The sequence below is a fragment of the Oculina patagonica genome, chromosome 5 (assembly GCF_052425735.1).
Source record: "Oculina patagonica isolate OP01 chromosome 5, crgOcupat, whole genome shotgun sequence".
NCBI classification, from domain to species: domain Eukaryota; kingdom Metazoa; phylum Cnidaria; class Anthozoa; order Scleractinia; family Oculinidae; genus Oculina; species Oculina patagonica.
The window spans coordinates 758,348-772,372 of NC_135762.1; the positions used below are offsets into that span (position 1 = coordinate 758,348).

Below are 14,025 nucleotides of genomic sequence, written 5' to 3' on the forward strand. Positions count from 1 at the left end.
CTAATGGATCAGGACTAAAACAGCATACGAGTACTGCGAGTAACATACGAGTAACATGTTCGTCTGGCCCTCGTTATCCGTATGTTACTCGTATGTAATTATAATAATATGTATCTGTATGTATCCGTACCCCGTATGCTACTCGTCGTTTGTTACTCGTATGTACCCGTACGTGTGTTACTTGCAAATGTAGACATCCGTACGTGTGTTACTTGCAAATGTAGACCAACTGTTCATGTACATTTTATTGTTTTCTCTTAAACATTCTCGTAACTAATAAATGTAACGATACGCTCCCTAAATTAGAGTTGTCAATTGATAAAGTTCTTGTCATCGGACATATTTAATTATTGCACATTCCACGTTATCTATAAATATTTGCTGCCCTCAGTGCCACAAATGAATGATATTTCCGGCTATGAGGCTAAATGCTGACGTCTTTTGAGATAAATATTGTCTCATTTTTGAGATCAGTGTGTAAAAAGAGAAACAATCATACTTCCATACTTCTAGTGGGAAAGATTCCATTCTAAGACGCATTGAGAAACTTTCGTGTGCCTATACGCATGTAAGAACCTCGGGGTAAAAAAGCACACTTGTTTATATATAATTTTCCTGTTTGTTTGTTTGAATTTCATGCAAAGAAGAAGCGTGGAACTTTTAAATGTGCTACTCCTGTTCATGAACTTTAATAGGACCAATTCAGTTGAACTTTAAATGTTTCATTATTTGGCAGTCAACAACTGAACATTTTCCACTGACGCCTTATAGAACATTTTCCATAGAAAATTTTCAGTTTAATTCCTCATTTGGCAATCAACAACTGAACATTCTGGGGATTAATTTTCAAAGTTTCGGTGTTGATTATTTTGCTGTAACAAGTGCAGTATGGAATATTGACTTTCATTTTCACTTCGTTCTGGTGCTTCATTGCCCTGAGTTTTGTCTGCATCGGAAATACTCCGTTTTGTTTTTTATTTTTATTTTTGCTAGGTAAGATTAATGAGATTAACGGGAATTTCACACTTGCTTATTGTTGTCGATGTTGCTGTGTTTTTGTTCTTTTCATATTATTGTAGCATAAAACAGATATCTATAATATAGGAAGGCCATGAATCACACATGTATCTTTAGGGACGGACCATTATTTTCTTGGAGGGGGGGGGGATGAAAAATTTTCCTCTGCAAACTTTTTTTTTAGTTTATGCACCTCTGCAAACATTTTTTTTTTCGAAATTCTTACTATTTTTTTCTTACTACATATCGTGTTTGCAAACAATTTATTTTGTCTTTCCAGGCCCTGCAAACAATTTTTTTCAATATTTTTCATCCCCCCCCCCCCCCCTCCAAAAAAATAATGGTCCGTCCCTTAGACGGTACAAAGTTACCCTAACTCATTTTTTCAGTGGTAAAGCGGGGGAAACGAACATATGAAGATGGGATGAGACAGAGACAAACTGTTAACTAAAAAAAATATTCTGGCGAGCTTATTAAGCACTTAATAATATTTGCACAAGGGGATTATGGGCTTAAAATAACGGTGTCGGTATTTTCATCTTTTGCTGGGATTTTAAGCCGACACGCATTTAACTGCTGTCAGTTAAATGGCCTTTAACTGACAGCAGTCACGGACCCGCAATTCGGGTTAAAAGAACGCAGCATCGCTCTTTAAGGAATTGGCTTTGTCTGTTTGTTCGATTGTATTTCGTTTTACGTTTTATTGTTGTTCTTTTGTTGGAAGGTTTCTAACACGCTAGCGTTACTCCTCCCCCGCCCCTGAATGTTGCGTGTATTTTACATCTGCGCGCCACCAAACTAAAGACAATAATTTGAAAACCGGCTGCTGATACTGTTTAAAAACTTTTCTAAAATTCTGAACAAGCTGAGTCCCAACATAGCTTTTTTCATTCTAAACATAAACCACATAACCAAGTTATGAATAAATACGACTGAAATAAATTTTACAAAGTAGTAAAATCAAGTATATCTCGAGCTATAGTCGAGCACCGGAATCTAAACTGCTACTGTTTCGTCCCATAACATCAAAACAAAATGCTGAAGAAAAATGATCTTACCTGAGGCCTCGTCAAAACTTTTCTCTATTATCATTCCCTTGAATCTCGAATCAAGGTATCTTGTCTCAGCATTGCCGAAAACGAAAGCCATAACAAAGGCGAAAGCAAGAACCTTGAGCAGAAACATCACGACAGCACTAAAAGTCGTTCACAAATCACTCTTGCTATGGGGTAAGTTTCGCCTTAAGGAAGCGGTTTTCCTGTTTTGTTCACAAGATTTGTGAGCGTCAGTTCCTTATAAACAATTTTAACGATTCCACTGGTTTCCGTTTGTTATCTAAACCCACCCTAGCCGGCCACGCTCATTAATTCAGCTGTAAATCAAACAACTGTCCAAACAGATCGATCTTGGCGATACAGTATTTCTTAAATGGCCATCATGATGTTATTTAAAGGCAAGTCATTACCCCCTAGAAAATACTTGAAATTCCAGTGGTAGTATAATGTTTTATCAAAAGGGTCAATTCCGCTCTTTAATGCGGCTTGGTGTTTTTCATGGCCTGTTTTGTGGTGGATATTTCCTTCCGATGTTAGAAGAATTGGTGTATTGATGTTCTAAAAATATAAAATGCCTGACGTGGCCCATAGACGTCTGATACGTGGTATGGACGCGCAGTTTTTATCTCTCTAGAAACGAGAATGTTTATAAATAAAACCAAGCATTCCTTATCAGGTAATCAGAAGAAAGACGCTCAACACGAAAAAGATTTTTTTCACACCTTCCCCCTCGCTGACTGGCTGCCATTCAGTTCAGTCCTGTTTTGCATGTGCCCTGGTGCATATGATCTTAGATTAATTTGTATACAATGTGTATAAGCGGGAAAGATCTGTAAACGTTGTTTCTAGTTCATTTGGTAAATTTAACAAGAGAACTAGACAATCGTAATAGAGTTGTGAAAACAAACAGAAAGGTCCCAGACAGACCAAATCGGCCTACACTTTTACTAAAATTTTAATGTTATACACATCATGGCACAGAATAAGGAGAAAACAGACCACTGACGGCACAAAATTTGACCTTACAAATTCCTAGTGTCTCAACGTACCCCTCTGTCAAATAAGACAGGCAAATCATGATCTGAAATTGTTAGACATCTGGAAAACGGGAAAATTGACAAAAGGCGTCTCAAAATAACGTAAATCACTATCCCACATTGACAGATAACGCAAGCCCTTGAGCGCGTGACAGGCATTATGACGTCATGAGTCGGCTCGTTCCAGTACCAGAAAAGAGGCACTGGGAACGAAGTTGTTGTAATGCAAGATTAACTGGTAGCCTATTTTATAATCAGAAATATTTTCTGCAATGTCGAGGAAATGCAGTCCAATACCGGAATTCGACTGCAATGCAAGTATACAGTGAACTCTCTCTTAACGGACACCTCTAGCTCTATAAGACGGACACCTCCATAAGGCGGACACCTGGTGATGGTCCCTGCCGTTTTTCAGTCATTTTACTGTAACTAAATTCCCTATAAGACGGACACCTCTTTAAGACGGACAACGGACACTTTGAAATCATTAACGGACACTTGAGAAGTGTTTTTTGTCATGTTTTATTAGTGAAAATACTTCCAAACTCCGCAAAGTTAGTCAGTGCCCTAAGGATACGTGTATACCAAGCTTCATACCCACAAACAATGACGCTTTAACGGATTACTTCTTTGCTTACGTATATGGACACTAAAGAGGTCGTTCTCTACTTACAGTGTTACAGTTTGTAGAAGCTCTCACTTTTTCCTTTAAAAAGCAAATACGGTCCTTTTATTATTTTAGTCTTGTTGCAGTTAGCAAAGGCTTGTTGTATTGTGCAAAGGTTTAGTTTTATTATCTCAGAATTACTGGTGTCATGTTGCCTCGACTCTCTACAGAGCGGACACTTCTCTAAGACGGACAGCTACGGCCGGTCCCGAAGGTGTCCGTCTTAGAGAGAGTTGACTGTAACACCAAAAAAACTTGGCTGTTTCCTTAGCAACCGTCGCGCAAACATGCAGGAGGCTTTCGACTTTTCGTCGCCCCCCACTAACTGCCCAGGGTATTCGAGAACGCATTCTCGTACATCGAGTCTTCGTCCCTTTTGCGCAGGCTTGAAGAAACGAGCGACCGCTGGTCAAAGGGAACAAAGACCCTGGGTACGTTCACAGCGGTCAAATGCAAAAATGACGACACCTCCGGTTTTCGGAGCCTCGAACTCTTTCTGAGAATTTGACTCGAAAGTGTGCAAACGTTTGTAGGAAATTGTTATAGAAATAGTACGGTGAAAGAAAATTTCAAGGTGGGAAACTCAGTGGAGAGTCAATTATCAAATTTCCGACCAATGAGCTGCGTATAAACCTTAACTTTCCAGGGACGGCGTTAACTTTTGGCTTTAAAGCGAAAGCTTTCAGAAAAATTTAAGACTTTGTATGGAGAATTTTGGTGGCAATTGCGCAGGAACTGCGCATGCGCACGGCGTTTGACCGCTGTGGGCTGGGTACGAGGATGTCGAGAACGCGATTGAGTAAGAACCGCTAAACGTCTCAGGCAGCTTTTCTTTCTTTTCGGGGATTTTTTTTATTAGCGAGATGAGTAAGATAGAGGCGGATGGCGAAATTCTAGGTGAACATGAAATATTTACATGTAGCCTGCGAGCAGGCTCTCTATTCGGGGGAAAGACTGGTTCCAATATTCAAACGTAGAACTTGTTTAGTAAAGCTTTAAAAATTTTTAATTGGTGGTTTTCCATTTTTTTTTTAAATTTAAAATTTTTTTTTATTTTTTTTTTTTTTTTTTTTTTTTCGTTGCCCCCGATAGAGAGCCTGCTCGCAAGGCTATATTTACATGTTATTCGTGCGTAGAACATTTCATCGGTGATTGAGATTACCTTTGATGTGCTATCGGGATTATTGATTTTTTTTTGTTTGTGCGCAAACCTACTATAAGTACTCGATCAAAACACAATTTTCTATAAATATGCACAAAAAGATAAAAATTAGTCCTTAATGACCAAAAAATACTTAGATATGTAACGCTGATGGAGTTAAAATGTTTTTGTTAATGAAAATTGTTCAAATGTGGCAGGTTAATGAAATTTTTATTACAATCAACCGGATAAGAGCTTCGTATACAGTTTAATATTTATTTCAAGAGTCGCAGCAGAGTTTACCGCCGGTTTTAACAGGAACACACAATCTTATGCTGTTGTTAAAATTCTTTTTGTCTCGTTTCAAGTAATATAATCTCCTCTCAATGCAAGTCAAAGACTAGAACTGTTTTAACCGAAATGACCGGCAGAGCTCCGCTAAAGTATTCGTTAAAATCGCACTATGCCCCTTGTTTTTGTCTTTTGTTATCAAAATTCAACACAGCCGTCGGTATTTTAGATAATTTTCGTTTTCATATACATCATTTGCATTTCAAAAGATTCCAAAATAATCCGGCTATTAAAAATTGTCCAAAACAACACGAAAAGAGCAAAGGTTCTTCCTTTTGGTTACCCGTATTTAGCGTCTTTTTGATGCTATTATTAATCGTAATTGTTACCCACGAAGAAGGCCTTCGATTTAGCGACTAGCTGATTATATTTACAGAAGCAAATGAAAGTTCATTTTTCTCATGTCATTTCTAGGTCAGAACATTCTCTTTTTTTCGACAAAATAAAATGACGGACCGAATGAACTGACGGACGTAAATGCACGAAACACCTGTGGTTAAAACCGCTATTAGGAATGAATATTTTTATTTAATTTTCTTTTAAACACGGAGGGGTACCAAGAAAACATGCGAAAGAAAATGAAAATCCTCGTATTCCGGTAAAATAAGAGGATTTTCTTCACTTACGACATAAAAAGCAGTTAATTAATTACCTCCTCGTGCAGAGTTCGATCTTATTGGCGTTCTCTTTGTTTTTGATAATTTGTGTCCGGTATTTGCTGTTTCATTATCGATTCTATTTAATGTTTCTCAGCGGAAATGTGGATACTGATTATCTCAAACAATAATAGTACGTCATCAAGCTCATTTATCATAACTTATCGCCCGAAAAACACAAAAGAATGGCAGCTATTTTTAAACGTAGGATTCAGTGTTTAACTCAAACGTAGAGTCTTTTGAATTACACACGTACAGCAAACCCAGACGAAGTCACAAGGCCTCCTTCGACCGGTGAGTACAAAGTGTGTTCAATTTTTTCAGTTTCCAGTTTTTATCCTTGCAGTGACATATTTTCTTACCTTAATTAATTTTCCTTTAGAAGGGAATTTATTAGATATTTAGTTGGACTCGTTTTCTTCTCAAATATATCTGACAATTAGTCATGACTATACAAATGCCACAAGCTCCACAAAAGGTAATTATTTTTAAGCGACGTAAAGTTCAAAAGCACCAGATTGAAAAGAAGCAGAATCCTCTTTATTTTTCTATCACCATATTTCCGTAATACTTTAAAAGCTCTTATCTCTGATTTGACACCAAGGACCCGACTTTTGAAAAGCACTGTCACTAATATTTATGAAAGATTAACAAAATCACTTGCTATCCTTTCGTTGACATTTTTTATCGAACTAGCTTGACGTTTTGTCTTCTCAGCTAAGGATAATCTCGGCTTCCACGACAGTATTCTATCAGGTTTGTTGTGTTTTTCCTTCTTTTACTACTTTCTTTCCTACCTTCTTTATTTTTTTTTACTCATTCGTTTTACCGTGGGCCTTCATGTTTTAACGCCTGACGGTCCTACCTAGTTCATAACGTCGCAAATCAAAAACACAACTCATTTTATTTCTCTGCTATTTGCTAGAGACTAAACGATGATTTCGATAACTGCGTTTTATACTTATACGTAGTATACTTATCTGATGCTATTCAGTACACGTTCCTGAAGAATACTAAAAAAAGGAAGTTTATTTGCGTTGTTTTCACATCACCTTATCTTGCCTGTGTTGACAGTTTTCTGTAACAGATACATAAACTGGTTTTCGCCGACGCATTTCCCGATTCTGTTTGGTTTGATTTCATTCACTGCACGTTTGAAGGTGTCGGCTGAGTTTGTTCGTTTTCATTTTCCTTTTGTAAGGTATTTCTTAACTTATTTCATCTCTTTGTGCGCTGTTGGAGATAAAAATGTAAATTTAGGATTCAATTCATTAAGCAGTCAAAACAAGGTTATTTAAAGGTAGAAGTTTTCTTGCAGTTTTGGAAGAAAGAATAACATTATTGAATTGGTAGTTAGCTTTCAGTTCCGTCTAAAAACAGATAACGTTTTGACTCTAAAAAGGCATGCCGTAAAATATTACGTTCGTCATCTTTTACAAAGAAAAAGAAAAAAGATCAATATTCAAAGGAAAATTTGAATTAATGTAATGACTACAGTTTTACATCCATTTAATGATTACACGCACACATTTTCCTGCAGCACATCAAAGCAGACCAACGTCAGAGCAATGTTTTCAATAGCTTGCATCTTATTGGCTACGACTGCCTTCTCCGTGACGTCAGCAGCCACCATTTCTTCAACTTATGGTAAGAATAAACTACTGTACTCACAAACTTAAGCACTTGTAAGCAATGAAGGACCTTCTATAACTTCCTTTCTTTATGGCTTGGCTCTCGAAAGACTGAGACAAATTGTCGTTTTCTCGTAATTTGTTTCTTTTTTTCTGAGTCTAGCAATCACCTTCTCTCTATGGGATAAAATAAACAAATTTCTATTGCAAGAAAATAAATAATCGACGAAAACATTAACTTTGCCAGTAAATGTAAAGACATAATTGTCAGTTTTGAGATTACTGCATATCACGAACAAGTTGAATCGGTGTCGATTAAAAATGCGTGCCATCATCATAAAACATAAATTTAATTGTTACGTTTTACTTTCCCCATACTTTTTCTGGAGGGGGGAGGTACAGAATAGGAAGGAGGGAGAAATGACCAAAAAAATTAGGGAGGAGGGAGAAATTTTGGCAAAAAAATAGGGAGGAGGGAGAAATTTTGGCTAAAAAAAATAGGGGGGAGTGAGAAATTGGCGCAAAAAGTAGAGAGGAGGGAGATTTACTCTCCTGTCCCTCGCCCCCTCTTTCTGCTCCCAATGCGAAAGGAAAGTGAATGATTCAAATAATAACGTTTCTGACGCTGATAGTATAATGAATAATACAAGGTCCTCCTGCTCCTAACCGCTCCTAACGAACGTACACAATGAACCAACCATCGAGGCGAACACATCACCTTGTCGTTATTAATAGCACAACCTCTCCATGGGAGGAGCGGTGGCCTAATGGTTAGTGCGTTAAACTCCGAATCGTACGGTCCGGGTTGGCCGGGGCTACTGCGTTGTGTTCTTGGGCAAGACACTTTACTCTCATAGTGCCTCTCTCCACCCAGGTGTATTAATGGGTACCGGTGAATCAAGGTGAATTTCATGCCGAGGGCGAACCCTGCGATGGACTAGCATCTCACCCAGGGGGGAGTAAAATACTCCTAATCGCTCAATGCTACCAAAACCAGGATAAGCTCCGGCCTGTATGGGCCATTAGGTTCGTATGTAGACTTTATACCGTTTTTTGTTTACCATTCCAGGTTTCTGCGTGCACGAGGGTGAAGAATACTACCCAGGAGAGCAGATCGTTCTTCAGGATTGTCAGTACAAATGCCAGTGCGTGGTAAATGAAGGATATTCGTTCTTCATGTGTGAGCCTTTATGTAAAGGATTCTATTTTGACCTCACGTGTGCTGATGGAGAAGAGCCTATTATGGAGCTGGAGGACACTTCAGTACCGGAATGCAAGTGTCCCAGATATACCTGCCCTAAGAGACTCTCTGTGGCCAACTTTATAGAGTAGGTGTCGCCGCTAGAAAGTGTTTTATTTTTTTCATAGCTTAGAGTTAGTGGTATTTTCTATTCCGGCTCTCTTATTGCAGACCCTCGGGCTACTCCCTCTGCAATTTGGTAGTAAGTTCCCCAAACCACTCTCCTGTTTCCGACCTAACTATTATTTTTTATAATTTTTCTTTTAACCTACTCTAGATCTCTTTTGAGCTAAATCACAAACATATATATTAACCTTTTCCAGACAATCAAACCCGATCCAAGCGCATATACTTATATCGATCTAAACAACGGTTTTCAATTGAGTGTCTTTAATCCAGGACCATTAAAATGATCACTCTGGCCAATCACAGAAGACTCAGACAATACTTGAACCAATCAAAACTCAGAGTAAATACACGAAGCCCGGTAGTGACGCGTGGGAAAACATGTTCAAACGAAAACCAAACGGTTTTGGTTTTTCTTCTAACTGGATGAGAAAGTGGCGTGAGATTTTTAAGCCCATCTAAGCGTGGTAATGCAAAGCCAGAGCAAATGCGAATTACTTTCGCTGCTCAAGTGACAACCGCTCTTTAAAGCCTGGTTTTCACTAGCGACGCAAGGACAAGCGAAAAAAGGACAAATTTTAATCCTTGTGCTTGCTGCAAACACAAGCACAAGCATCCAAATGCAATGCACTAGTGCTTTTGCTTGAGTCAAAGCAGTTTTCACGAAGAAATAAGAGCTGTTATCCTTGCGCTTGTGCTTGCGCTTATGCTTGCGTCGCCAGTGAAAACCAGGCTGAAGTGAGAGTACTTTCTCACCCAGCAGGGAAATAGACTGACGCGTGATCTTCCCAGTAGAGGAAGAAGCCGATATTGAATTGTAGCGAAGCACTTCACAGTTTCAGCTTTTACTTATTTCTCATTTGGTCTTCACTCTAGTTACGGAACAGATGAAGATGGACTCTTTGAGCCAGATTTGTATGAGGAGGAAGTGGCTCACTACTTTGATTGAACTGTGGAATTGTCCCTGAGCACAGCAGTTTAGGTAAGTACAAGAAAAGGAGCAGTATTCTGTTTCCTTGTAACTCAGATTCGTTTTTCTGCTGATTTTCCTTGTTTAACCCCTTAAATTTAAGCTTGATTAGAGTATTTATCGTCTTACTGGCAAAAAAAGAAAGAAACACTAGAGTGTTTTCACTATTTCACTAAACCCGTGAAATAGACATCAAACAATTAGACACTATTACACATTATTCCATTGTTTTCTTAATTTTGTTTACTTCTGACTTTTAAACACTAATTGTTAGACATTGTTTCAAGGGTAAGTAAGACCACTCTACTGCCAAAAAAATGAGAACCAGACATTTTGGGCAAAATCTGTGACAAACTTGCCTACCTAAGAAACCTTTATTGTTGAAACTTTTAGATCGAAATGTATTTTAATGTGTTTAGTTTAAACAGGAGCCATAATGGGTATTCACCCAATATGACTAAGGAAATACGAATGAGACCAGCTAATTGTTAAATGTAAACCCCAAAACAATATACTCGAGCCCTCCAATCCCGACTCCACTCTATATATCATCAATATAGAGTGATACTGTTTTTTTGACCTTTTTTCTTCATCTTATTGCAATACACAGGATCTGCACAGAGTTGCGTTTCTTCTCAGAAGCAACTAAATTGAATCTATGTTATTAAAAAGCTGATCTAGCTATGTCCAAAAATCGTGTCTGACGCGATTCTATCATTTCTTAAATTGTTTGTCCTTCTTGTTTCTAATGATGGAAGTTAAATGTAAACATTAAATGCCATTAAAAGAGTGGAGAACGTGGTCTCTTGTTGTCTGTGTTTTTCGCTGTTTTGAGAAAATATGAACTTCTCTTTAGGCCTGGTTACACAGTACATTGCTTGACTTCCTGGTCTCCTTCTGGCCTCGACACTTCAAGCGGGGTTACACCTGAAGGCCGTTTATCCACAGCTTTTAAGCTTTTAAACTTATCTCGTTCGCGTTTTAAGCAATTCAAAAACTGTCTGTTCATTGTGGGTTTTTTTCTAATTTTTTTGGTGTTTTCTAGGGATGTTTGGGATAGAAAGTTTTTCTCAAAGGATAAGTGAAATTTTGAGAAATAAGAAATATTGAAAACTTAGAATTTAAAATAAGAATTTAGAAATTAGAAGATGTACACCAAACAGTCCCCCTGACAACCTGGAGAGCTCTTACTTGTGGGACAACTGTCTGGTAGTGTTTCAAAAAATAATTTCCTTTCCTCAATCCTTTCTTTAAAAACCTCTTAAAATTTCACTCAAATTCACATTTACCCCCGCCTTAAGGAGGCTCGATGTAGTTTTTTTAGCCAAAGGGTGGTTGTTTTGAAAATTAAAATTATCTAGGAAGCCAGTGTTCGATTTTTGCTAAAATACACCATAATGATCAAATAAGACCAAATTTTAATTTTTTACCCGTCACTTAGCCACAAAGGTTACCATAGCAACGATTGACGTTTTCTTTTGTTCTCAAACAAGCTTGATTTTCTCGAAATCTAGATTGACTCTTGGTGTTTATTTTTTGATATGTTAAAGTTTAGTAGATTGACTAACTGTTGACGAAATTTTAGAAAAATCTATAAGAGCGTTTTCAAGTAAATCAAGAATGAAATTTTCAGAAAACACCGTTTTAATATAAAATAGGCGCTTTAAAATTGCTTCGTATTATTTGAGCACAGTTACTCTCACTGAAATATAAATACTTACACCATCAAAGACCATTAACTAAAAGCGAAAGACATTTTGCTTTAATTTGTTAAAATATATCGACTGCTGACTGTAGGAAATTATAAGAAAATACCAAAAACTTCATTCTTGGTTTCCTCTAAAACGCTCTTACAGATTTTCCTAAAATTTTGTGTACAGGTAGTCAATGTACTATATTTGAACATATCAAAAAATGAATGCCAAGAGTCAATCTAGATTTCGAGAAAAGCAAGCTTGTTTGAGAACAAAAGAAAACATCAACCGTTGCTATGGTAACCTTTGTGACAAAATGACGGGTAAAAAATTAAAATTTGGCCATATTTGATCATTATGGAGTATTTGGGCAAAAATCGAACATTGGCTCCCTAGATAATTTTTAGTTTCAAAACAACCACCCTTCGGCTAAAAAAAACTACATCGAGCCTCCTTAAGACGAGACAAGTTCATTTGCAAATCGGAGGGGTGGGGGAACAACACCGACAATTAATTAAGATAACAGAGAGATGTGATGGATGTTTGAGGATATGAAACTACTGAACTTATTCGGTATTTTCTTGGGTATGCAGTGTTCTACTAAAGATTCATATAAAAATTTTAAATTTAAAATTAACACCTCTATACACCTTATTCCAAAATGGCCGCAAATACATTAATCTTTTGCCTATATGTTAATTAGCCCTTATTGCCTCGTTTTAAGCCAATGATTCTTTTGAATTCTGCAGATACGATCGAGGCAACGAGGGCCAATTAACATGAAGACAAAAGAATAATGTATTGTCCGCCATTTTGGAATAAGGTGTATGATGTTTGATATGGAGGGTTTGGATTATATTCTTTAAATGCACATCACATGTGTTATTGCACCTTGCCGACTGTTTTCCCCATGAGCGCCCTGATGACTTTCCTGAGATTTGCATAAGCCATCTAATACACACTCAGCCTTATGCATTCGCACCAGCTCGCAAATTAACGAGAGACGCTCCCTATTCCTGTTTAAAGTGAACAAACACTTTCAAAGACTTATCTGGCCGAACTAAGCAGAAATCTGAGAGACATCTGTCATACGTCTCAAAAAACATTCATACTAAAAGCGACCTATATTCTCTCTCAGTTGGGCGTGAGCCGAGCTTTCACTCGAGTTTCCTCTTTCAACTATACAAATACGTACCGTGCAAAGGTGGAGAGAATAATAATTGTATACAAGAAAAAAGTAATTTTTAAAGGGGTAACTTAACCTTTGGAGTGCAGCGTGAAGTTGAAAGACGTGTGACTAGAGAAAGGGGGGATAGGGCATGGTAAAACAAAGAACAAAAAAAAAGAATGACGCACGATAATAGCTTAAGGAGTGTGCGGAGTAGCACATGTACCAGAAAAAGTGGAGTAGAAGGAAAAAGGAAGGTAAAAAGAAATCCACTTTTATTGCGTACGTTTTCGATTGATCAATGTTACCACCCGTCACATAATTAATGTGAGGGCGGGACACCAATGCTGCTATTCAAACGGAATGAATTAAAAAACAAAATCATTAAGCATATTAAGATTCGATGTTTTCGTAAAGCCACCAAACAAACAACTATATGCTCAAAATGCTTAAAAGTATAAAAAACAAACTCTGCATTTTAGAAATTCTTCGGATAAACATGTCCAAATGATTCTCGCAAGTTTTAAGCCTTGGATAAAGAGCTGAAGTCTGTTCAATGGTTTTGGTTTATTTTGCGTGATCTTCGAAAAGCGTTTAGGAAATATTCATTTTTTTAATTAACTATTAGGGTTTTAAACTTGATTTCAAAATGAATTGTGGAGTCTCCCCATGAGGTTATTGACAAATCAATATATCTGATATCCTACTTGCGGCCTGGGTGATAATTTTAAATGAAAAAGTGATATCAAGTCCAGCTGTTATCTTCCTTGTCATAGCTTGAGGTGCGAAAACGAGTAGTGAGAATTTTATGAGTTTTATACGGCACGAGCAAGAAACATCACGAAATATCAAAATAGAAACTGAAATCATTAAAAGACACGGACTGAAGAGAAAGCAGATAGCTTCCTGTATGCTGTAAACAGAAAAAAGCTCGAATAGCCCTTTGAAGCAAGTTTCTTCTGTAATCGAGTATCTAAAATAAAGTCCTTGTAATGCAATTCTAATTAAAACAATTAGTGACACGTTGTACTCACAGGTAGTGGGTACTAACAGGAACTCTCTAGAAGGCTTGAACGACAGCGAAAAAGGGAATCTTGAGAACTAATGTGCATGAGTCCGTGATAGAAAACTGTTCATAACTTTTGCAAACGCGTGCGTATTTTCCTCATATAATAACTTTAAACAACAAATGAATATGATAAAATGAAAACACTCGCGACAATATTATAATCATTGCTTTACACACTGTAACAACTCACAGAGCTCCACTGC

The 14,025-nt window shown here is 37.4% G+C and overlaps 2 protein-coding genes across 4 annotated transcripts in view; one reads left to right on the forward strand and one right to left on the reverse strand.

Annotated features, from left to right (window-relative positions):
- Window positions 1–2,458, reverse strand: part of LOC144654597 (uncharacterized) — a 33,475-nt gene extending 31,017 nt beyond the window's left edge. For 2 of the 3 annotated variants that reach the window (XR_013570940.1, XM_078514785.1), the window contains exon 1: window positions 2,076–2,456. Coding sequence is in view for 2 of the 3 variants with exons in the window: in XM_078514785.1 (XP_078370911.1) it covers window positions 2,076–2,202 (127 nt within the window). In the remaining variant the exon portion in view is untranslated. Of the gene's footprint in view, window positions 1–2,075 lie in introns of all 3 variants that reach the window. The other variant, XM_078514786.1, reaches the window with a different exon arrangement.
- Window positions 2,459–6,093: 3,635 nt separating this feature from the next.
- Window positions 6,094–10,693, forward strand: LOC144653962 (uncharacterized). The gene is made up of 6 exons (XM_078514097.1): window positions 6,094–6,218; window positions 6,642–6,689; window positions 7,475–7,571; window positions 8,625–8,883; window positions 9,798–9,903; window positions 10,502–10,693. The coding sequence occupies exons 3-5, from the start codon at window positions 7,493–7,495 to the stop codon at window positions 9,868–9,870; spliced, it is 411 nt and encodes a 136-aa protein (XP_078370223.1). The 5' UTR covers window positions 6,094–6,218; window positions 6,642–6,689; window positions 7,475–7,492; the 3' UTR covers window positions 9,871–9,903; window positions 10,502–10,693.
- Window positions 10,694–14,025: the final 3,332 nt, after the last annotated feature.

What these genes read in the sequence shown, in the direction of transcription:
- LOC144653962 (XM_078514097.1), top strand. Translation starts at nt 7,493, where the DNA reads ATGTTTTCAATAGCTTGCATCTTATTGGCTACGACTGCCTTCTCCGTG. An exon ending in CACCATTTCTTCAACTTATG is followed by an intron (nt 7,572 to 8,624) that starts GTAAGAATAAAC and finishes TTACCATTCCAG; the next exon opens with GTTTCTGCGTGCACGAGGGT. An exon ending in TCTGTGGCCAACTTTATAGA is followed by an intron (nt 8,884 to 9,797) that starts GTAGGTGTCGCC and finishes TCTTCACTCTAG; the next exon opens with TTACGGAACAGATGAAGATG.